This window comes from Ipomoea nil, unplaced genomic scaffold (assembly GCF_001879475.1).
Source record: "Ipomoea nil cultivar Tokyo-kokei standard unplaced genomic scaffold, Asagao_1.1 scaffold2805, whole genome shotgun sequence".
NCBI lineage: Eukaryota > Viridiplantae > Streptophyta > Magnoliopsida > Solanales > Convolvulaceae > Ipomoea > Ipomoea nil.
The window spans coordinates 4,272,945-4,298,252 of record NW_017619233.1 but is presented as its reverse complement, the minus strand read 5'-3'; the positions used below and the strand labels follow the sequence as shown (position 1 = coordinate 4,298,252).

At 36.8% G+C, this 25,308-nt stretch overlaps 4 protein-coding genes across 15 annotated transcripts; 3 read left to right on the top strand and 1 right to left on the bottom strand.

Moving 5' to 3' along the window:
• The first annotated feature begins 1,932 nt into the window (after positions 1-1,932).
• LOC109158199 (alpha-mannosidase 2) lies at positions 1,933-7,138 on the top strand. The gene is made up of 4 exons (XM_019306075.1): positions 1,933-2,591; positions 2,792-2,941; positions 3,418-3,450; positions 4,110-7,138. Exons 1-4 carry the CDS (start codon positions 2,049-2,051, stop codon positions 6,843-6,845), a joined length of 3,462 nt encoding a protein of 1,153 aa, XP_019161620.1. The 5' UTR covers positions 1,933-2,048; the 3' UTR covers positions 6,846-7,138.
• A 689-nt stretch (positions 7,139-7,827) lies between these two features.
• On the bottom strand, positions 7,828-8,802 carry LOC109158093. The gene has a single exon (XM_019305915.1). The coding sequence runs from the start codon at positions 8,800-8,802 to the stop codon at positions 7,828-7,830; it is 975 nt and encodes a 324-aa protein (XP_019161460.1).
• A 5,443-nt stretch (positions 8,803-14,245) lies between these two features.
• LOC109158172 (pentatricopeptide repeat-containing protein At4g21300) lies at positions 14,246-20,214 on the top strand. 11 transcript variants are annotated; one of them, XM_019306030.1, is made up of 4 exons: positions 14,246-14,631; positions 14,718-14,800; positions 16,892-17,080; positions 17,479-20,214. In XM_019306030.1, the coding sequence occupies exon 4, from the start codon at positions 17,660-17,662 to the stop codon at positions 20,168-20,170; it is 2,511 nt and encodes an 836-aa protein (XP_019161575.1). In that variant the 5' UTR covers positions 14,246-14,631; positions 14,718-14,800; positions 16,892-17,080; positions 17,479-17,659; the 3' UTR covers positions 20,171-20,214. The 11 variants fall into 11 exon arrangements, with proteins under 11 accessions (XP_019161575.1, XP_019161579.1, XP_019161573.1 ...); XM_019306027.1 differs by lacking the exons at positions 14,246-14,631; positions 14,718-14,800 and adding exons at positions 14,835-16,042; positions 16,162-16,400 and having other exon boundaries at positions 16,941-17,080; XM_019306032.1 differs by lacking the exons at positions 14,246-14,631; positions 14,718-14,800 and adding exons at positions 14,835-16,042; positions 16,162-16,400 and having other exon boundaries at positions 17,488-20,214.
• Positions 20,215-22,432: 2,218 nt separating this feature from the next.
• LOC109158175 (ferredoxin-thioredoxin reductase catalytic chain, chloroplastic-like) lies at positions 22,433-24,757 on the top strand. 2 transcript variants are annotated; one of them, XR_002050322.1, is made up of 7 exons: positions 22,433-22,690; positions 23,028-23,140; positions 23,843-23,892; positions 24,183-24,254; positions 24,324-24,384; positions 24,478-24,633; positions 24,726-24,757. XR_002050322.1 is itself a non-coding variant. In XM_019306041.1 (6 exons), exons 1-6 carry the CDS (start codon positions 22,573-22,575, stop codon positions 24,520-24,522), a joined length of 459 nt encoding a protein of 152 aa, XP_019161586.1. In that variant the 5' UTR covers positions 22,433-22,572; the 3' UTR covers positions 24,523-24,684. The 2 variants fall into 2 exon arrangements, 1 of the variants encoding a protein (XP_019161586.1); XM_019306041.1 differs by lacking the exon at positions 24,726-24,757 and having other exon boundaries at positions 24,478-24,684.
• The last annotated feature ends 551 nt before the right edge of the window (positions 24,758-25,308 follow it).

Genomic DNA, 25,308 nt, shown 5'->3' with positions numbered 1-25,308 from the left:
AACTCACAACCTTCCAAATGGAAGTCCAACCCGGATATCATTAGATCACATAGTCCTGGTAACGATATTAATAGTTAATAATTTCTATATAGATCCATATATACGGTGAGTGTTGTTTTGTGATGGTTTATCCAACCGTAACAGATCAAATGAGATGACATTGGCTGGTATATATTGGCGCCAAACTCCATAGTCTATTTAAAAAAAAAAAATAGTTTAACTCAATTACCTCTAGTATTATTTCGTCATAATGCTTAATTTTTGTTTTTAATTTTTTTTTATTTTTTTTTTCGGTCAAATGCTTAGTAGGATAATAATAATTAAAAAATAAAAAATAAAAAATACCGATATAGCATCATAATCATCACAAACTTGTTGGTAATATACTAAAAATGTTAATTGCACTTTTTTACAGGTTCATGGATCAATTTGGAGCTTATGTTAGATGATTTAATTGTTATCCCCCAAATAATTCAATGACCTATTTGTACCTTTTCCCTTTAAAATATTTCATACAAATAAGAATAGATTGACATATACAAATGTTTTATCATTTATGTTGACACAAACTTAATAACAAAGCATAAAATTTTAATATTTCAATTTATTTTATGTAACTTTTTAACAATTAACATTTTAAAAGTTTGTATTCAAATAAAAGAAATTAACATTAGAAACAAAGAAATATTATTTTTTTAAAAAATAAATTGCATAATATGAATTATAATACAATATTTTAAAATGTTAGCTTATTTTAATATATTAAAATAAATTAAAATATTTAAAACGTAATTGTCATTATTAATTTTTATCAAAATATATTAATTTTTTTTACATATCAATTTATTTTTATTTTATAAAGTTTTTAAAACGTAATTGTCATTGTCATGGCAGTTAAGGTGATGCAACTATGAAGTTTTCGTTAATGTTTGTCTTGGCGAAGACCACTACTTTACTCCTCACTTCTTCCCTATCCCTCTCTCTCTCTTTATTTTATTTTATTTTTAAAATTCTATAGTTACCGATTATTATAACAATCAAAGTGAAACTGAGATAGTAGCTATGAGACATGAAGTTTAAATACTATCAACGTATTAGGCTAATCCCATCTCAGCAATTCTATCCCTTTTTTTTTAAATGGTTCCCACTTTTACATCACTTAATTTGCAAATCATTTACTATTCACACTACATCCCTGCAATATTTTCTCACTTTCTAAAATGGTCCCACTTTCATATTATATTATAAATATAATAATAATATAATATAATAAATAGCTTATAAATTAAAACAAAATTTTTTTAAAAAAAAAAGGTACACAAAGACTGCCGCGTCAGGATTAGAAAGCTTGCTAAATTTTCAAGCTTTCTATCCAACATGACAAAAAAATTAAAATAAAATAGCTTTTAAAAGTCATGTCATCTAGAAAGTGGGAAGAATTTCTGGGTTAAGGACAACCTTAATGCCTTATCCTCTTTTTAAGTTTCAACTCGAGCAAAGATTCAATAATAATAATAAGTAACAATAAATAGATGAGTGGTTTGAAAAAAATAATAAATAGATGAGTTGGTGTTAAAAAGTTTAGTGTGTCACTCCCATTACATTACATTATAACAATATACCATGTTGTTAACATTGCTATAAGGAGTAAAAAGAATTTAATCGCATCAGTTTTCAAATTCAATAACTTATTTAAACTTTTTTTAGAATTTGATGATTTAATTATATTTTTTTAAATAAAAATTGAATGATGTATTTCACCATTATCCATTGATTTAATTTACTTACTCATTGGGAAGAATTTACTCATCGTTGAAGCAAAGCGTGATGCTGGGGGTAAAAAGTCCACAGACAGTGGCGGTCATTTTTGTTAAATTGACTTGGAAGAAAATTCTACCATTGGGCCCCACTGAGAACTTCAATTCATCAATGGAAATTTCCGCTCTTACTCTAAAGCAGAAGAAGGGACGGACACAGCAGATCTACTTCTGCAACCGCCACTCCGCCACCTCCGCCTCCACTGCTTCTTCCACGACCACCGCACCGAGATGGCTTTCTCCACTCGCCGCGGAGGAGGTTGGTGGTCACGCTCTCTTCTCCCCACCTCCAAATCTTCATTGAAGCAGCCTCGCAAGTCCCGCAAACGCGCCTCTCTCAAAGACTTCCTGCTCTCCAACTTCATCGCCATCGGCCTCTCCTTGTGTCTCCTCTTCTTTCTTCTCACCATCTACAGCTATGGCGTTCCTAAGCCGCTGCTCTCCTCTCACTTCCGCTCAACCCGAACCCGTTTTACTCGACTCCGTAAGCCCGTTTCCCGGAAATCCCCAGCTGGTGACGCCGTTTTGGGGGCTGCAGTGGATATAACCACCAAGGGCCTGTACGACAAGATTCAGTTCCTTGATGAGGATGGCGGTGCTTGGAAGCAAGGATGGAAGGTGACCTACAAAGGAAATGAATGGGATTCGGAGAAATTGAAAATTTTTGTGGTTCCACATTCGCATAATGATCCAGGTTGGATTTACACAGTTGAGGAATACTATGAACGACAGTCCAGGCATATCCTTGACACCATTGTTGAAACGCTTTCCAAGGTGAAATCTCTTGCTGCTTCTCCACTATTCTACTGTTTAATCAACTAATCTGAATGTTAATTTCACTGGGATGACTTTGTTAATGTTTCATGTTGCAATGAGAAATTCCGATCATCTGATGATAACAATAACAGAATTAATTTTGTGGCAATGTTTTTGTTGTGTTCCATTTACTCAATTTTGGACTTTTTCGTCTATAGGATGTTCGCCGCAAGTTTATATGGGAAGAGATGTCTTATTTGGAGAGATGGTGGAGGGATACCTCAGCTGCAAATAAAGAATCCTTCATCAATTTAGTACAGAATGGACAACTAGAAATTGTTGGAGGTGGTTGGGTGATGAATGATGAGGTAATAACTAATGAGCCCATGCTGTAAATTTAATGGACCTTTTGCAATGCTGGCTGGACTTATTTTCTCTCTATTTCAATGCTGTTTCTTTCTGCCAAATGGGGGATGTAGCACAGTTCAAAGAAATCAAGAGTTTTAGTTTGATTATCAGTGCTGTTCTCAAAATTTGTTTTTTTGAGTATAATTTACCTAAAGACCGGGATACTATGTGAAATTAATCAGTTAATGAGATCTAGCCTCTTGAACAAATGAGCTTATTTGGCTGGTAACCGGTGCTCAAGTGATTTTAGGTATAATAACTTTTTACACTAACATTGAGTGCATAACTTGGCTCTCCTTGTGAAGGCTATGCTATAATAAAGAGAATCTCATATCTCATCAAGGAATCAATTGTTTTGTAATGGTTTTTTAGCCATGTCTGAATTTGTCTGCCTTGTGCACTAACAGCTTGTTTTATTCTTTGATTTTTTTTACAGGCCAATTCACATTATTATGCAATCATAGAACAGGTAAAAGTGGAGACTCTTCTTGTGCTTTACTTTTATTTTTCGTATCCCACATTTCTTAAAGTTGCTGCACAACATATACTTAGTTTGGGTTATGTTATGTTGTTAAACTCAGAAATATATCCTCTTATTTTGATTAAGCATAAAATGGTTTCTGTTTATTATTTCACTCAATTCTTGATTCTTCTTGCTTTGGAGTTCTAATTGCAAACTAAGTAGAGTATGAATGAGGTCAACCAGAGAATTAAGTAGACTGTTATATGGAGGTTAAAAAATGGTCCAGTTCTGATTTACTAAACTGAAAGTTGTTGCTTTTCTGCATAATGTATGTCATCTCATTCTAATTTCCATACTTGGTTCTTTTATCCTTAATTTTGTATTGGTCTTCACTCTTCACTAATTCATATTGTCAGCAGAACTGATTGCTAACTTCCTGATACCGAGTTATTAGTTTGAACTCTCAAAGATGTTTGGTTGTGCGATTGGGTGATAGTTCTGTTTTGCTCATATATGGATACATGTGTGTGTGTATTTGTGTGCATAAACAAACATTTACATACATGATACATACACACAGATGTATATATATGTGTGTGTGTATCTCATATTAATTATGCTGTCCCTGAAAACTTAAGTTCCTTGTTTTATGAATCTTTGACCAGATGACAGAGGGTAATATGTGGCTTAATGAAACATGTGGTGTTATTCCTAAAAATTCATGGGTTATAGATCCGTTTGGATATTCTCCAACAATGGCATATCTTCTCCGTCGTATGGGCTTTGAGAATATGCTTATACAAAGAACACATTATGAATTGAAAAAGGAACTGGCTTTGTATAAAAATTTAGAATATGTCTGGCGACAGAGCTGGGATGCTGAAGAAACGACTGACATGTTTGTCCATATGATGCCCTTTTATTCTTATGACATTCCACATACTTGTGGGCCTGAGCCTGCAGTCTGTTGTCAGTTTGACTTTGCTCGAACGTATGGCTTTTCATATGAACGCTGCCCTTGGGGACAACATCCACAGGAGACCACTCCTGAAAATGTGAAAGAAAGAGCATATAAGCTGTTGGATCAATATAGAAAGAAGTCAACGCTATATCGTACCAATACACTTCTTGTTCCCCTTGGAGATGATTTCCGCTATGTTAGCATTGATGAGGCAGAAGCTCAGTTCCGGAATTATCAACTTTTGTTTGATTATATAAATTCTAATCCAAGCTTGAATGCAGAAGCAAAATTTGGCACATTGGAAGATTATTACAAGACTCTGCGTGAAGAGGCTGATAGGGTAAACTATTCCCGTCCAAATGAGATTGGATCTGGTGAGATTGGTGGCTTTCCTTCTCTATCGGGTGATTTCTTTACTTATGCTGACAGACAGCAAGATTACTGGAGCGGTTATTATGTTTCTCGGCCTTTCTTCAAGGCTGTTGATCGTGTTTTGGAGCAAAACCTCCGCAGTGCTGAAATGATGATGGCTTTCCTACTAGGATACTGTCATAGAGCACAATGTGAGAAGTTGCCTACTGGATTTTCCTACAAGTTGACAGCAGCTAGAAGGAACCTAGCACTATTTCAGCATCATGATGGGGTGACTGGTACTGCTAGGGATCATGTGGTTAAAGATTATGGGATGCGGATGCATATGGCTTTGCAAGATCTTCAGATTTTTATGTCAAAGGCCATTGAGGTGTTGCTTGGGATTCGTCATGAGAAAAATGATCAGAACCCATCTCAGTTTGAGCCTGCACAAGTGAGATCTAAATATGATGCTCAGCCAGTACATAAAGCAATAGCTGCTCATGAAGGAACTGTGCAGACTCTGGTAATTTTTAATCCACTAGAGCAGACAAGAAATGAGGTGGTGACAGTCATTGTTGACAGGCCAGATGTGACTATCTTAGACTCAAATTGGACATGTGTAAAAAGCCAAATATCTCCCGAGGTACACTACAGTGTGGAGAAGATGTTTTCTGGTAAACATCGTGTCTATTGGAAAGCTTCGGTCCCTGCATTGGGGTTGCAAACTTACTATGTTGCTAACGGGTTTGCTGGATGTGAAAAGGCTATACCAGCACAAGTAAAATGGTTTGTACCTTCTGCCAGCTTTTCTTGCCCTGCACCATATACTTGCTCAAGAATGGAAGGTGATGAAGCAACAATTCGTAATCAACACCAAACACTTACATTTAGCATGAAGGAAGGTTTGTTACAGAGAGTAAGTTATACTGATGGTCAACAAAATGTTATTGGTGAGGAATTAGCTATGTACTCCAGCACAGGGAGTGGAGCTTATCTATTCAAACCAGATGGTGATGCTGAGCCTATTTCCTTAGCTGGTGGATCAATGGTTATCTCAGAGGGCCACTTGGTGCAGGAAGCTTACTCATTCCCAAAGACAGCATGGGATAAATCTCCAATTTCCCATAGCACCCGCATCTATGATTGTGATAATTCCGTACAGGGCTACATCATTGAGAAGGAGTACCATGTTGAGCTTCTTGACAGCAATTTTAACAACAAAGAGCTGATAGCTAGATACAAGACTGATACTGACAACAAAAGGATTTTCTATTCTGATTTGAATGGGTTCCAGATGAGCCGAAGAGAAACCTATGATAAGATTCCTATTCAAGGAAACTATTACCCAATGCCCTCTCTTGCTTTTATGCAGGGATCAAACGGACGGCGCTTCTCTGTTCATACTCGGCAGTCACTAGGTGTAGCAAGTCTTAAAGATGGATGGTTAGAGATCATGCTTGACCGGAGATTGGTCAGAGATGATGGGCGTGGGCTTGGTCAGGGAGTGATGGACAACCGCCCAATGAATGTCGTTTTCCATATCCTTTTGGAGTCTAACATTTCAACAACTGCTGATCCTGTTGCAATAACTCATCCACTAAACCCTTCCCTTCTATCTCATCTGATTGGTGCCCATTTAAACTATCCACTCCTCACATTTATTGCCAAGAAAGCTCAGGAAATTTCTGTGCAGCCACCACCTAGATCCTTCTCTCCACTGGCGGCTACCTTGCCCTGTGACTTGCACATTCTAAGCTTCAAGGTTCCTCGACCTCTAAAGTATTCCCAGCAGTCACTTGAAGAGCCTAGGTTTGTTCTCATCTTTCAGAGACGACATTGGGACTCTTCGTATTGTCGAAAGGGCAGATCTGAGTGTTCAAGTGTGGCTGATGTGCCAGTTAACCTATTTGACATGTTCAAAGGTCTTGCTGTTCTGAATGCAAAACCTACCTCTTTGAATCTTCTGCATGATGACACAGAAATGCTTGGTTACAATGGCCATTTTGCAGATGGTGCCCGTGAAGGTCACGTCCTCATATCTCCCATGGAAGTGCAGGCTTACAAGTTAGACCTACGTCCAAACTAACGAGTAAAAGCTTTACTTGCATGTTTTTCTGAATGAGTGGGCAGAGCGGAATAGGAGATCGGCCTTTTACTAGCAGGGAAGCGAAATGTTTGTTGTGGAAATATGTTGAGTAGTGTACTACTGCCATACAAGAGCCTTTATATTTTAAGTAGGTTGTGATATGGTAAGATGAACCAATTACTGGGGAGGCACAGTTTGTATGATTCACATTCACATTGTTGTTTACGATATGGGTATACTAACTACATTAGAAAATGCAATGTGATGTTTTGTATGTGATAGAGTATCCTAAACTAAATTAGATAGTGCAATATAGATTTTTTTTTTGTGACAGAGGGAAAACTCCACGACACTTTTGTGTGTAGGTAAATTTCGCCTTGTGGCCTTAATCAGCAAAGGATCACAAGAAAGTAAATTAGCTTTTTTCAACTGGCTCAAACCAGGACAATGATTCAAATTCGTGACCTTGTGATTACAAGGGATCCTGCTTTTTTCAACGGGCTCAAACTAGAGGGCAATGATTCGAATCGTGACCTTGTGGTTACAAGTGTGGGGGTTTGTAGGTAAATTTCACCTTGTGGCCTTAGTCAGCAAATAACCACAAGAAAGTAAATCAGCAAACCAAGACATTGATTCAAACTCGTGACCTTATGGTTACAAGGGATCCTGCTTTTTTCAACTGGCTCAAACCAGGAGGCAATGATTTGATTTGAACTCGTTTCAACTGGCTCAAATCAAGGGGCAATGATTCGAACTCGTGTCCTTGTGATTACAAGTGTGGATCCCTTGCCACTTTGGCTGAGGGTTACCCCTGCAATATAGAATTTTGTTGCTGAAGAAAGTGAATTAGAAATTGTAAAAGGCTTATAGAGTTAAATAAATGTATGAATTTGGTAGCAGCAGCAGGAAAACAAAACTATCAAGAACAAATACAATCCAGAACTGAAGAGAAGGAGATACTATGTGTGTGGGAAATAAATATTCACTGGTGAGCATGAAAGCCATTAGCTGCCACCCCTGGCATTCCCAAAGCATTATGATGATTCGCTCCTTCATCGTCATCGGACTCCAAAGAAAAAGCAGAGCAAGCACCCATTTCCATCTGCTGCACCTCTGCTCCAATCGGTCTATACTTGCTACTTTCCTGCCTAATCCCATTCTTCTTACAAACTATACAGAAAACTACAGAAACAATGGTGACAAGCAGAACAAGATGGCAATTGAACTGAAGCGTGGCAATGGCTCGACCTCGGTGGTATTCATGTTGCCCCTTGCACTTCACCGTGTAATTACCTCTACTTCTCTCGTGCAATGCGCAGCCATGAGCCATCAGGCCTGAGAAAAATGAGAACCCCATTTGCAGAATCCACATTCCTTGTAAGACCAGCCCGATCCCTCGCCCCAGTCTACAGTAATTCCTTTGGGGATTTTTCAATTCGAGAATCGTACAGAATGCACAGGCAGCAATTGGCACTAGGAAGAGATCATAGTAACGATTTTCAACCCCGCTGGGGTCTTTCCTCTGAATGTAAAATATTAAAAATTCCTCCCCGAATGCAAAGAGGGAAATCAAATTGGGGATTTGACAAGGCAATTGAAGAGAATCTTTTGAACGGCTAAAGAAGCCGACCACAGAGTAGAGGATGAAAAGGAGCGAAATCGAGATTACCTCCAACTGGATAACCACGCCGACATCATCTTCGGAGCTGATGGCATCGGAGATTGAGATTAGTGAGTTGACAATGAAGAGAAACGAGAGAACAGAACCTGCTAGGAATGTTGCGGAGGAGGAAATCCGTGTGGATTTGGGGGTGGTTATGTCCGCTAATTGAGGCTGTTCCAGCGGTGACGGTGGCGGTGGCGTCACCTTCAAGGTTTCTTTGGACGATGCGAAAGCTTCCCAAGCGCCGATCATTATGAATCCACCGCCGGCGACGGTGTACGAGAAGAGGCCCATCGTTGACTCCGATCAACACGATAGTGAGCTTGCCGGTATCGGTATTTCAATATTGTTTATGCTAGAGCTAGTGATCGAAAGCGGATGGAAGAATGGATCGGCAGGCAGCAGTTCTGTTGGGGATTGAACCCTCTTGTCTGACTGATTTTTTTTTTTTTTTTTTTTTTTTTTTTTGGTATATACCAAATTACCAATACCAATGGGGCAATGGACTAATTATAATAATTATGTTATATTCCTACTCGGCTCGGCTGCTGCTCATCGAGTTGTCAAATTCGACTTTTTTTTTTTTTTTTTTTTTTTTGAGAACAATTCGACTTTCTTTTGTTCACTTCCACACTGCTCATGCTGCCGACTGCCAAGTGTTTTTATTTTAAAATGCACCATCATCTATTAGGGCCATGACCATTTGTAATTTTTAAAGAGTTTTTTGCCAAGTTATAGGAGATCATCATGAACGGATCCAGAAATTTATTTGAGTGGAATAAAATTTAAAATGACGTTAGAGATATCAATAACAAAATATCAAACAGTTATAATAATGTTAAAATACATTATAAATTATAATAAAAATTTTTTATACATTACATGATAATTAGTGTCGGAACAAAAAATATACTTGAGTGGGGTGAAAATAATTTGAATAACACTATATTCATAAATACTTTTTAAAGATAACACAACAAGTGTTGCTAATGGGATTTGAACCTGTGATATAGTCTTTTTAAGATCAAGTTTAGAGTTCAACCAACTAAGCTACTCAAACTATTAACAATTTAAACATAAATATAGGTTTTATATAAAATTTAATACTATATATATATATAGAATTAATTTCACTTTTGGTCCCACGACTTTTGATGTTCTATCACTTTTGGTGCACAACTTTAAATTTTTTTAATTTTGGTGCCTAACTTTGTTATTTTTATCAGTTTTGGTCCTTTTGGCGAATTTGACAGCGAAATGTTGCTGGATTTTATATTGTTAGGCGTAAAATCATCATCCCAAGGCAACATCTTCAATATCTAAACAAAATCATCCTGTAAAATCATATCTATATGTGTTTGATGATGAGAATAATGTGAAAGACGGGCAGAAACCAGACAGATCTATGGGATTTATAGTTTCGACCATTGGCAAACTCTTTTTTTCCTCTTAATATGGTTTTTCTTTTGTTTAAATATTGAAGATCTTTCCATGGGATGACGATTTTGCCTCTAAAATATAAAATCCAGAAATATTTTACCGTCAATTTGGCTGGAAGGACCAAAACTGATAAAAGTAACAAAGTTAGGCACCAAAATTAAAAAAATTTAAAGTTGTGCACCAAAAGTGATAGAACATCAAAAGTCGTGGGACCAAAAGTGAAATTAATTATATATATATATATATATATAAGGGATTGTGTGAGGGGAGGGGGGGGGGGGGGGGGGCAACTGCACCCACTATTCCCATAGTGACTTCGTCCGTGGATATAATGTGAGGTGGAGGAAAGATGGTGGAAGAGAGATAAGAAAATGATTTGCATTATTTTGAGTTTTTGGTGGGGCCGCGTGGAGAGAGAAAAGAAAATTTTGGTGATACCTAGGACCATGTAGCCTACCACGTCAGTTGTTACTTTTCTTGATAGTTTGCCATGTAACTTAGGAAGCGGGGATACCTTGGATCAATCTCCCCATTAAAAAAAACGTTCATACTATTTGGAGTTTGGCTGGCTGGCTACACCTTGCCATGCCCCAGCCAAGACTCTACTAGTTACCAGACCAAAAGCGGAGGCCTGACTAGCTAGCGACGCCAATATGCCGAGACTAACGTTAGTCACCTAGTCACAGGACATTCTCGACCGTATCGGCGACTAGGGTTGGGGGCACCAACTGAGTAGGGGGAGAAACTGGTCCCCCTTCCCCTAATGTGTTTTGCCCTCATTGCTCAACTCCCCTCGCCAAACATGTCCTTGGTTCATTCCTAGTTGAAAGAAACCAAACAACGAATAATTCGTAACTTGCTTGGTACGCAACTCACTAGCCTAACCTTCCAGGCTCCCTGGGCATGACCTAAGCCCATCACAACTCCCTCACTTCTTCAGGTCATCTAGAATGGCCAGAGGAAATAAGAGATGTCGAATCAACGACCACCACCTGTATTTCACAATTGCCTTGGAAAAATTACATATCACTTGTTTTCTTACTAATGTCGGACCTCTAAATTCAAATTGTCAACTACAGATTCCCAAAATTAATTATTAATCACAGGCCATCTAGTCCCAATTGAAAATTGTATACCACCTAATTCAAATCTCAATCGTCCGTGAGAACTGCCCACTAGGTAACTTGAATCCCAGTTGGTTATTGGCTCATCTAGTCTTTTCTAATGTTTTAAGGTATTTCAATTGTACTAGAACTCACATATAAAACACTTATCCAACTCAAATTTCGCCATTTTACCAATCCTTTTAAACTTTGTTCCTATCTAAAGCTCCCTATCAGGTGGTGGAGATCGTGGTGTGGTGGTGGTGGTGATTATGATAATCTGAAAACTAGTATGAAGAGGGGTATGAGAAAAGAGAGAGATAAAAATAAATAAATTGGAAAATGTCTTTCGATTAAAAATTTAGGAAGACATTTTTCACAAAATTGAACATTTTTCTGTTGTTCATAATGGATATTTTCTTTTGATTTTTTTTTTTGTTTCTTTGAGTAGCCAAACACTAAAAATTCAAAAAATGACTTTCAGAAGTCTTTTTTCAAGTTTTCAACCTTTCAAGCTAAGATAACTACATATAGAATTTTTTTTAAAAAAATTAGCATTTTAATTTTATATGATTTTTTGAAACACAATTTTATATGATTAATATACTACATAAGTATATTAATGTATTCAAGTAGATTTCTAAAAATTCAACAGGGTAGCTCAAGTGACAAATGAGCTCTCTTTGTGGGGGAGAATTTCGGGATAACCTGGGTTTGATTCCCACAAGTGATGCTTTTCTTGGGCCAGCTCATGTGCCTCTCGGAGCGAATCTGGACGCAAAAAAAAAAAAAGATTTCTAAATATATCAATGAATACAAATTTAGTTAATTTTATAATTTTGTTTCCTTAATTGTATTTCACATTGTAATTACCTTGATTACAATTAAGGGAATTGTATTTAAAAATTAAAAGAACTTTTTCTTTTTGAACGCTACTGGCTCTATTACATTGTAGTATCTGTTCATATACTTTCTCAACCTACTGAAACACAAAGAACCAATAACGCCTCCACTGAGGCTCGAACTCACAACCTTCTAAATAGAAGTCCAACCCGGGTACCATTAGACCACATAGTCCTGGTAAATTAAAAGAACTTAATTTTTAAATTTTGTATGGGTTAATGTAGTCGCTGCGTATTTAAATAGATTTTTAAATACCAAGACTATGTGATCTAATGGTACCTGGGTTGGACTTCCATTTGGAAGGTTGTGAGTTTGAGCCTTAGTGGAGGTGTTATTAGCTCTTTATGTTCAGTAGGTTGACAAAGTATATGAACAGATACTACATTGTAATAGAGTCAGCAGCATTCAAAGAAAATAGAAAAACTGTTTGTGAATTTTCTAATTAAGAGTATGATTTTTTTAAAAATGAAATTTTCATAATGAGTAACCGCTGCAACAATCAATGTGTATAATTGTAATAACAATAATTACAATTCTATAAACTAACATAATATTTCCTCCATCCCATTTTATGTGTCTGGTTCGGTTAACGAGGTTTGACTAAAGTTATTCTTAATTTAATTTTTTATAATATTAAGTTTAGTATTAGTATACAAAATTTATATATTTAGAAACTACACTAAAAGTAATATTAAACACAAAAAAATAAATTTAAAAATAAGTAAAAGATACTTAGAAACAAAAAATGAGTTGGTTTAATCAATGAATAGTAAGTATGACAAATAAAATGGGAAAGATGGAGTATCTCATAAATATATAGAAAGAACTCAAAGAAGCATAGATAATACTTTTGTTATTATATAGATATAGATATAGATAAATATCATATCATACTTTTCCTTATATGTAAAAGATTATTATTTTAAAATTTTGAATTGATATTTGAGTTCTGTTTCAATAATTACTTTGGTTGTATTGTATTTTTTTGGTTATCATAAATAGTAAATAGGTGTTTGGAAATTCCTTATGTTTCTAGTTCATTCATTACTATTACTTTTAACTATTTTTGAATATTCTGAGCATAAATCATTCCCAATATTATAATCATATATCATTATAGGAGTTAATTATAGTTTTGGTCATAGGTTTATAAGTTACAATTTATTCTTAGTTTTTTATTTTTCAGAACATTCTTCTTTGATTATAGTATTATTATGGCAAGATTCTGTCATTCATCAACAAAATTATTGAAATATCGTTAAAAACATAGATATTTTGATTATTTTTTTTTATACAAATTGGGTTGCACATGCTATATTTTTATTTTTATTTTTTTGAAAAAAATTATAATTGAAGATCTAATGAGGTGTTTGGTTGGAATGAAGGAATTAGGGGGGAAGGGATGGTAATTTGGTGGAAAAAAAATAAGGTGCGATTAAAGTATGAATTCAAATTACATTATTTAGTAGGGAAGAATATAATTATTGAAAATGAGAAGGGAAGAAGTGGTACAAAAACTAAGGGTGTGTTTGGCTGGCAAATTTAACACTCAGGTGTGAGTACGAAAGTAATTGTTATTGTTTGGTTGACTGGTTTTTAAAACACTATGATGGGTTTGGAATACCCCATTAATGGAAAAACTCATTCCCTTATTTTATAAGGGTTTCATCACATTATTCATCCTTAGCTTAATCATTCTCATTCCACCCTACTACCAAGCATGCAAAATACTTTGATTAAAACCCATTACCATTACCAATATTTGATACTCATTCCGTTTCCGATTCCCATACGCGAACCAAACACACCCTAAAATATCATTGTGTAATAATAATGCTAATAATAATAAAAGGTAAAAAAGTCATATTTTCTCCCTTTTTCCTATTGAATTGCAATTCATACGGGGGAGAGTATGAGTTGCAATTTAACAAAATGAAGAATTGCAATTCCATCCACCAAACACTGTAGTTCGAGTAGTCAAAGAATTATGTTGTAATTGAATTACAACTACATTCAACCAAACAATCCAAAATGACTGTGTATTTTACAAAATTTAAACAATTTTATTGATATATGATAAAAAATGATCAGGCCATAATAATATTAGGATTAAATAGAATATTATAAAAAAATAAAAATAAATGATTACTTATAAATCTATGACAAAAAATAAAATTAACTCATCATTATAGTTATAAATAATTATCATTATAAATTAATACCAACCAGTCAAGGTCCCTCAAATTTGGTGATTTCCATATTACCATCTATAATTTTCCGAGTTTCAAAATCTGACCTGCTATCATTAGTTTCTACTTTCTACTGTAACCGTCTAAAGTGGGAATAGAATTGTGATTTGCCTTAAATAATCCATTTTTAATTGCAAATATCACTGTTTTCCGGCCACAGCCCCCCTCCTCCGGCGACCGCCTCAACCGTTTCTGACTTCCGAAACCCGTTTTGCACCCACAGCGCCGCCGCCGCCGCTTCGGAATCCGGGCAACTGAGGGGAATTGGCAGCCGCACGAACGCAAGCTTCAGGTGGCGGCGTTGAAAACGTCCTCCATCCATCCAAACTGAAAATCGCCGTCGTGGTGTTACCGACTTGGGGATTGAAGCTAAGGGTAAAGGTTGCCCAAATCTGAAGCAGTTTAGCCTCCGAAGTTGCACTTTTCCGGTATCTGATTTTTTTATTACTACTTTTTAATTATTTACTTGGTAGAACGCTTGCTCAGCTTGAAGATTACATTGCTCCTTGTGAAGCACAAATGGAAAATTGGAAAACGAACTTGACAATTATGGATTCCAAAGAGAGACAATATTTTCAACAGTATTCTAATTACAAGGTAACTCCATTTTGCTTTAAGCATCATTTAGAGATCAAAGGCCTAATATTTCCAACCATCTCTGGCTTGATTTAACCTATTTTTTGTTAAGAAAAAAGTTGTATGAACTCTGCATTTTTAGCCAAATGCTTTGTCTGCATATAGCATTTACACTATCAAATCCACAGTTGGGGCTTATTTTTAAAGAAAAGTATTCCGTTTTCTTGGTACTCTTATGTTGTGCTAACTTCCTTCTGTGTGATAGAGCTTCAAGGTAGTAACGTAGTATTTGAAGTGCATTAAACATCAAACAGATATTGCTTTTTCTGCTGGGCTTTTGTGGCTTAACTCTGAAGAGTCTAGACTCTAGGTGCCTCTCAAAATTTTATTTTACAAAGCAGTGAACTTCAATGACTGTTTAATTTTTGGGTTAGTTTTCCTTTGGGAGGGTTAGGCAGATGTCTGGTAAACACTAAGCTATTTGTAAAGCTAACTGTTTGACAATCTTGTGTGGTTTGGAGCATTTTTCATTTGCTTAATATACCAAGCCAAATGCAAATATTATGCTTAATATACCAAGCCAAGGGAAGAATTGCATCAAAAAGGAACAATGGAAGTGGTTGTGGTGGTCCTGGAAGATCTCACCATTGGTTGTTGGAGTGTTTGGGCTGGTTGAAGTTGTACTCTGCTTGTTACAAAAAGTAGAGAGACCGGAGTTTTGTTACTAAGGTTGGGATTGAGATTAGTTGCAGAAGCAGTAGTAACTGTGTTTTGGCACTGACCGATGCAGTTCAGCTTTCTTTGCAAATCCTTTCTCTGTCGGGATGTGCAATGGTGTCAAACAAGACCTTACCTCTCTTGCTTAAGCTGCGCAATAGCCTTGTCGGTTTGAACATCCAGAATTGCCCCGGAATCAGTTCTAGTGGTGTCGATTCGCTTGCAGAGCAGCTTTGGAGGTGCGATGTTCTTTCTTGAGGATAGCTTGCTTTCAAAAAACCAACCCCATCGGTCTGTTCGATCTGTACTACGGTTTGTTGAATTTGGCGGAGGAGACCAAAATACATAAAACAGTGATATTTGCCCTTAAAAATGAATTATTTAAGGCAAATGACAATTCTATCCCCACTTTAGACGGCCCAGACGGAAGAAACTAACGGGAGGATGGCAGCAGGTCACATTTTGAAAGTCGGAGGACCACGGATGGTAATACGAAAGTTTAGGACTATATGTGGCGAAATCACCAAACTCGAGGGATCTTGGCTGGTATTAACTCTTATCATTATTTTGAGCATAAAAATTTTTGCTATTGTAGTATTTGGTGTCTACAGTCTACCTTTCCCTTTCCCTGTTTCCCCTAATCTGAATATCTGAGTTCCCCTTAGGGAGGCGGCGCTTCCTAAAGACGAGACCTCCAAATCAACACCACTACCGCCGCTGCCACAAACTCCGTCCTCGTCAATGCCGTCGTCATCCGCTGCGATGACGTCCGAGGAGGATGAATCCTCCCGAATCGCTGCCCTAACCTCACTTCACCGCGCCATTCTCTACTCGCTTAACTCCCTCCTCGTCACTCACTCCGCCTCGCTTCTAGCTCAAGGACGTCTCAGCTCCTTTCTGACAAGTACCGCAACTCTTCTCCCTACCTCCCATTCCCTCTATGTTGGAATGTTTGCTGATTTAATTGATTATTTGTGTCTTACTTTTTGTGTTTCTCCCTACCTCCCACTCCCTCTATGTTGGAATATTTTTTTATTTAATTGATTATTTGTGTTGCCGGACTCCCTGGTTAGTATAGTGTAACAGAGATGTATATTCTGCACTAGGTGGTGGCATCTGGTTGAGTGCAGAACTCCAGTCATGCTTCATACATGATATGCTATCTGGTTATGTATGAGTGCAGAACTCCAGTCATGGGGACTGGTTGAGTTTAATCCTTCAAGAAATTCCTTAGTTGGCCTTCCATTAATTTTTAATATTACTGTGAAATTGATTGTTTCTAGAGACATGCCTGTAAATATGTAATCTGCAAGACTTTTGCAGTTTGGATTGAGGAAAAATGGTTGGTTATTAGTTGTGAAGACATGTCTGATTGTCTGCCTCTACTCTTTACAGGTACCCATATCTGAATGAGAACGTCTTTGTCCCTTGTTGACTCTTTCAGGTATTCAATTACCTGGACTAATCTTTTCTTCACTGAGGCAGTTGGAGTAGGGCTTCTGTTTGGTCCAATCCACAACCTTTTATTCATTTCAGTGCCTTGAAGCATAAAAATACGATCTTGGTTTAACGAAGATGATGAAGGTGGGACAGAATCAGGCTTATTAGTTTGATATTCAGCAGCTAGTTCTTCCAGTGAAGCTTTAACAACTTCGTCTAATCGGTTAACTGACCGATTAACCCCAAAAAAATTCGGTTCGGTTAATTCGGTAATAAAAATTTCGATTCGGTTAACGGTTAAAGTTTTAATTCGGTTTGGTTAACCGAATGCACACCCCTAGTGGGGACGGGGAATCCCTGCAAGTCTAACTTGGAGCTCAAATGCCTTGTTGAATTGCATGCTTGAAATTCTTATATTATCATTGAAATTGCATGTTGATTGGTTGATGATCCTTGCAAACAAGTTTTTTAGTTTTAGGGATTCTTTTCTTAAAGTGAAAATAACAATGTTTTCAACTAAGTTAACCTTTTCTGGCTAAAAGTGCATGTAGGTGCATATGATGATGAAGAGGCTGTGGGCGGAGAATATGATCTTGCTGCTTTGAAATATCGGGGCCCTGGAACACTAATTAACTTTGCAGTAAGAAAATACTGATCCATCCAGAGCTTAACTGCTTTATTAAACAAATACCAGTGCCCAAAGCTTCTACCACCAAATGCTAGATGTTTCAAAACAATCTTCTTCGCTTCATCCCCAGAACTTTCTTTTGCACTGCTGCTTCTGCTTCTACATTGACCTCCAAGCACGTTTTCCGTTTAACTCACACTGGCATTGAGGAGGTTTTAGCATCCAAACTTGCACCAATCTTACATATTTGCACTTCTTTTTCAGACAGTTCTTCCATTCTACAACAAGGGCAACAAATTCATGCCCAAATAATTGTGAATGGAATTGTAAACACGGGTGTTTTGGGAACCCGAATTCTGGGGATGTATGTTCTCTGTAACAGATTTCTTGATGCCAAGAAGTTGTTTTGGCAACTCAATCTATGCTATGCTTCTCCTTGGAATTGGATGATCAGAGGGTTTACTGTAATGGGTCATTTCAATTCTGCACTCATATTTTACTTTAAGATGTTGAGTTTTGGTACATGGCCTGATAAGTACACTTTTCCTTATGTGATAAAGGCTTGTGCTGGGTTGCATGCTGTCAAGTTGGCAAAATCAGTACATAGATGGATTTGCAGTTTGGGTTTTGAGCTGGATATCTTTGTTGGGAGTGCCTTGATTAAGCTCTATGCTGAAAATCATCTTTTAGACGATGCACGATGCTTGTTCAATAAAATACCTATGAGGGATAGTGTTTTGTGGAATGTAATGCTTAATGGGTCTTTGAATTGTGAGGAAGCTGTGGTTGGATTGTTTGGGCAGATGAGGGGAAGTGATACTAAGCCAAATTCTGTGACATATGCTTGTGTTCTTTCACTTTGTGCTTCTAAAGGAATGGTTGAGTTTGGGACTCAACTTCACGGGCTTGTTGTAAAGTGTGGGCTGGAAATGGATTCTCCTGTGGCCAACACTTTGATAGCAATGTATATGAAATGCCATTGCTTGTTTGATGCCAAGAAGTTGTTTGATACAGTGGGGAAAAATGATTTGGTTCCTTGGAATGGAATGATTGGTGGATATGTCCAAAATGGATTTATGGCTGATGCTTGGAATTTATTTCACAAAATGATAGCTATTGGTGTTAAACCAGATGGAATCACCTTTGCAAGTTTGCTACCCTCTGTTTCTGAATCTGGAAATCTGTATCTAGGTAGGTCTATTCATGGATACATTGTGAGACACAATGTTACTTTGGATGTGTTTTTGAAAAATGCACTTATTGATATGTATTTTAAGTGTAGGAGTGTGCAGATGGCATGCAAGGTTTTTGATGGTAGCCTGCCGGTGGATATTGCAATTTGTACATCTATGATTTCAGGATTTGCTGTTAATGGGATGAATCTTGATGCCCTAGAGGTGTTCAGATGGTTGCTGGTTAAGCAAATGAAGCCAAATGCACTTACTTTAGCAAGTGTCTTGCCAGCTTGCACTGAATTGGCGGCCTTGAAACTTGGTAAGGAGTTGCATGGTACTGTCTTTAAACATGGTTACGAAGGAAAATGCTTTGTGGGTAGTGCCTTGACAGATATGTATGCAAAATGTGGAAGGGTAGACCTTGCTCATCAAGTTTTCTTGTCGTTGTCTGAAAAAGACTCAGTTTGCTGGAACTCAATGATTACTGGCTATTGCAAGAATGGAGAACCAGAGCAAACCATTGATCTTTTCCGCAAGATGGGTGCAGAAGGAGCTAAATATGACTGTGTCAGCATATCAGGTGCTCTTTCTGCATGTGCAAATATACCAGCTCTCCATCATGGAAAAGAGATCCATGGCTTCATGATCAAAAGTGCATTTCGCAATGATCTTTTCGCTCAAAGTGCACTAATAGACATGTACGCCAAATGTGGGTACTTGCATACAGCACGTCGTGCATTTGATTTGATGAAAACGAAAAATGAAGTTTCATGGAACAGCATAATATGTGCTTATGGAAACCATGGTTTATTAGAAGAATGCTTAGATTTGTTTCATGGGATGGAAGAAGATGGATTCCAGCCTGACCACGTGACTTTCCTTGCTATCATATCTACTTGTGGTCATGCGGGTGAGGTTGAAGAAGGGAAGCACTATTTCAATCGCATGGTCCAAGAATACGGGATTGTACCTAGGATGGAGCATTATGCATGCATGATTGATTTGTATGGGAGGGCTGGTTGTTTAGAAGAAGCATTTGAAGTGATCAAAAGCATGCCAATTACCGCCGATGCTGGCATCTGGGGCACATTACTCGGTGCTTGTCGAGTTCATGGCCACGTTGAGCTAGCGGAAATGGCTTCAAAGTATTTGTTCAACTTGGATCCACAAAATTCAGGCTACTATGTTCTACTATCAAATCTACAGGCTGACAGTGGAGAATGGGAGAGAGCTTCAAAAATAAGAAGTTTGATGAAGGAAAGAGGAGTGCAGAAAATACCTGGGTATAGCTGGATTGAAGTTAACAACACCACACATATATTTGTTGCTGCAGACAAGAGTCACCAACAATCTACTCACATATATTTTGTTTTAGATAATCTTCTTAGAGAGGTGCAGATGGAGGGATATTTATCTCAAATTTATGTCTAACATTATTATGTTATTGTGAGCAAGAAATAGGTTTTGGATTTATTGAACCAGCATTTAGAGTGGATCACTTCAAAGATGATGCACAAGGCTTTCTCCGCTGAGCCAACTGCAAAACCTGAATGGAAGCTGTTACAGGTCAAAAAGGCACATACAAGAAGAAGAAGAGAAAACACATGTATGCTTGTTGAACAACTGTGTTTCCCTTATCCCTTCTGCTTGTCATTCCCTTTTGCGAGTTGAACAGCTGAATTTTAGGCGTGTATCATAAATGTTTTTTTACAAGTTTTTAATCACCCTTGTACAAGTAATATGGTTCTCAAATAAAACTTGTGAGATACAAGAATTTGACAAATTATTTGGATTGGAGAAAAGGGTCAAATAGAACCCTAAACATTATAGGAAAGTGTAATTAAACCTTCAAACTTTTAAGAAGATTAGTTAAACACATAAACTTCATAAAATCAATCAAATAGATCCACTTAGCAGGTACCCAATAGATTACCGATAACTATATCATCTTTGACCACCATCACTGTCGTTGACTGCCATCTTCAACCGTAATTCAAAAAAAAAAAAATAAAGTACACCGAAAACTGCCGTCGCCGGCGTGCCGTTGGACGCCGCCCTCCTTTTCCAAGAAGAAGGGACTGGTCGCCTTCTTCCTGGAGGAGGAGGCGACGTATGGTGAGAATTTTAAGAATTAAAATTTTAAACTATTCAGCTTTTTTTGCACGCCGAAACCAATGCAATATATATAAATTCAGAACCCATCTTATAATATATGATGCAAGTTTGCTTCTTTGAAATCCTCTAAGTAGAAATAACTATCCACTTGTTGAGGAATAATATTCTTTATTTGAAATCTAACTTGCATATGAAATAACTATCTCCTTGATGTGACAATGGCAAAATGACATGAAAAAAATTATCGTGACGAAATGACATGAAAGAAATAGGGGTGAGCGTTTCGATTTTCAATTCGGTTTTTGGCGGTTCGATTTGGTTTCGCGTTTTCGGTTTTGAAAAAATGAAACCATTCGGTTTGGTTTCGTTCGGTTTGAAATAGTTCGGTTTCGGCTTGAATTTGGTTTGATTTGGATTTTGATTCAGTTTGAGAACTCAAGCATTCCCTAGCTAGTTCTCTTGCGCACATAATTATTTATTTATTTTCACTAATAATTTAAATTTGAAAATCTAAACAATAAGTCCATAATACATATTTCAAATTTCTCAATAAAAAAATAAGTTCAAACCGAACCGACACCTATGTTCGCCATCCGAAAACAACGTTACAAACTCGCAAAGAAAAATTGAGAACAAAGGACAATTGTGAAAATTTGAATTAGAGAATTATAGATTTAATATATACATTTAGATAAATTTATAAATTTAAAAGCATTTAGGTATGAATAAAATATATAATTATTTAATATGTATATATATAAAAAATCATTTAATTTTTCAGTTGGATTCAGTTTTTAATTACACCGAAAATCATTCGATTTATAAAATATAAAACTAATTTAATTTTAAGAGTAAATACTCAAAATGGTCCCTCGATTATAGCTAAATTCATAAATTGGTCCTCAACTTTCAATTTCAACCAATTAAGTCCTTAACTTTGCAATTTTGACACGATTTGGTCCTCCATCTATTTGACCGTTTGTTGACCGTAATCGACGATCTTCAGAAGAACCTTTAACTCTCGTCGGAGCACGTGGAGACCTCCAGGATGACGTTGCACCGGTTCGGAAACACGTCGTCTTCTTCGCTCTGGTACGAACTCAACTACATTGAATCCAAAGGGAGGATGAAGAAAGGCGACCGGATTTGGTAGATTGCTTTCGGCAGTGGATTCGAATGTAACAGTGCGGTCTGGAATGCAACCGGAACCTTAAAAAACCGATGATGGACCATGAAATTACATATATATCCTCAAAAATCACAGTCAACAAACGGTCAAATAGACAGAGGACTAAATTATGTTATAATTACAAAATTAAGAACTTAATTGGTTAAAATTGAAAGTCGAAAACTAATTTATAAATTTAAATATAGTCGAGAGACCATTTTAGTTATTTACTCTAATTTTAATAGTAAACCAAAACCTAATCATTTGATTTGATTTGATTTCGGTTCAATTCGAATAACTCGAACTAAAATGCCCACCCAAAAAGAAACGCGTACGTGGTACACTCGAGTGGCTCTGTGATTTTCTCCGCCGATATTTTTATTTTTTATTTTTCATTTTTCATTTCTCAAACTCTCAACGAGTGGCGCACTGGCGCTAGCCATCTACCCTTTTAAATTATTTTTCCTTTTCTTCTCCTATGAAAATGGAGTATGAATACTGAACTGACACCTCATAATATCCTCTTCGATTTGTGTTAATCAGTGCCGCCATGAGCGCTCTTCGTGCCTCCACTTCCTACAGCATCGGATTCGGCATCTCCACCTTCTCTGCTCCTCCGACTAGGTCGTCTTCTTCCACTCACCGCCGCCATGTTACCTTTGCCAGTGGTACTACCTACTCTATCACTTCTCTTTTGCTTTTTCGTTTTTGATACGCAATGCTTGTATTCTGAATTGAAATCCTAGCTTTGAGTGTGAGTTTTGTGCAATAAGGCTGCTGTGGCAGAATGTAATTGAAGAGTTGAAATTTTGTTTGCGCCAATTAATTCAAAGCTGGTGTTATGGTATCCTTAGCTGTAAGGTTCAATCCGATACTTTTGCGATGTTTTATTTTATTTTATTTTATTTTATTTTTTAAATCTGAGTATTAGGAATGAAGATATGGATTAGTGAGTTAGAATTTTCAATGGAATTTGAATGCTCTTGTATTTCTCTTCTTGTGTAGCTGAGCCATCTGAGAAATCTGTTGAAATTATGAGGAAGTTCTCGGAGCAGTATGCTCGGAAGTCGGGAACATATTTCTGTATGGATAAAGGGGTTACTGCAGTTGTTATCAAGGTGATCTTTGTATATATTGAAATGATTTATGTTCCGAAATGCTTCTATTTGTTTTCTGTGTTTTGAATCTGAAGACTTCCACTGCTTTAACATATCCAGCATCTTCGTTATATAAATTTGGATATGTTGCTGGTTTGTATAGTGAGTTTGTTAGGATCAAATTACTTCAAAAGCTATAGCTCGTAGCTAAGATGCAACTTTGTTTCCTTATACCGTCACATTTTTTAGAGGTAGGTTTTTGGATTTGACTCTTTAGATCTTCGCCCAACAATCCCTTAGCCACCTGGTGTTGGAAATCTTTCTTGATGATTAGATGTTAAATCAATGAGTCTGTGTTCTTTACTTTACCAAGGTAGATATTGGCCTTCATATCCTGTCTCTCCAGTGTTGCTTGAATGCTTTGCTTCACTATAGTGTATACTCGGAAGAAATTTTCCATTGCCTGAGCTGTAGTTTGCCATATTCCTGAAGTTGTTAAGAGCAAAATATTTAAAAGATTTTTACCTCAAAAAATGTTGTGTAGGGAAATAATTGTAAATTCAGATAGCTTGGAACTTTGTTATCTATGGGGCCAATTGTGTAATCGAAATCTTTGCATACCAAAATTAATGAATGAAAAACAGCATAGCACAGTTTGAGAGTTTGTGTGTCTGTGTGATGTATCATAACTCAAGATTGATAAAACATCTGAAATATCAACAGGGATTGGCAGAACACAGGGATACATTGGGTGCACCTCTCTGCCCCTGCAGGTAAACACCCATAGATCTGGAACTTTTTATTCCTTGTGGACCTTGTCTTTTTTTTTTTTTTTTTTTTGGAGTACAACTGACTCTATTACAATGTAGTATGTGTCCATAGCTACTTTCTCAACCTACTGAAGCACAAAAAGTCAATACTACCCCCACTAAGGCTCGAACCCATGACCTCCCATTTGGGATAGTCACTTCATGACACTGACCACAAGGTCATTGGCCTTGTGGAGCTTTTCTAAGTACATTCTAAGGTGATCATTCTTATAATGATGTTATCCGCATTTCAGGCACTATGATGATAAAAATGCAGAAGCTGAGCAGGGCTTCTGGAATTGTCCTTGTGTACCAATGAGAGAGAGGTATATTGTATTGTGCCTTGTTTAATGCCATGTATGTGTGGAAGACTGAGTATAAGCTTGGTTTAACAGGAAGGAGTGCCACTGCATGCTTTTTCTCACCTCTGATAATGATTTTGCTGGAGAAGAACAGGTAGCATATACATATATTCATTGATGAAATATATTTCAATTGTGCATTGCCTGGCTGGAATATTAGTGTTGAGTGCCTTGACTTGCTGTGCAGACTATTTCTTTGGAGGAGATCAGAGAAACAACCTCTAATATGTGATTCATCACACCTTGGATTTGTCCGCTACATTGCATATGTAGATATGTGTGCTCACCAATAATATGCTAGTATTTCATGTTATTATATTCGGAATACCTAGATTACAATGTAGTACCTGTTCTATACTTTCTCTAACTATTGCAAACCAAATAGTTAATAACCTACCACCGGGGTTCGATCTTGTGATCTTCCCTCAAGAAGAGTCACTTCTATTGATCATTCTGGAGTTTTTAGATATGCTTTTCTAAGATACAGCGTAGTGGACCACCGTCCAAAAACACATAAAGTGCATTATTCTAACTCATAAAATATATTATCTGACTCCAAAAATTTCATTATTCTAACACAAAGTACATTATACATTATTCTAACTCATAAAGTACATTATTTTACCCTAAAATTTTCATTATTCTAACACATAAAATACATTATTCTAACACAAAGTATATTATTCTAACTTATAAAATACATTATCTTATCCCAAAATATTCATTATTCTAACATGTGAACGAAATAAGATTTTTTTTTTTTTTTTAACATCAAAATGACAACATTTAGACTGTAGTCCACACATCACACAATAATTTGCCCTTTTCTTCCTCAAGAACCTTAAAACCTAAAACGTATATTCCCATGGTAGCTTGCTAGCATGGCCTTATAATCCTTACACTTAAGGTCTATTTTTTCGTAATATACATTGGTTCCTCTCAACTCCATTATTTGAGACATCCTCAAGTCCAAAACCCATCATGTTCTTTCTAAAATTCATCAAACGCACAAACCGGC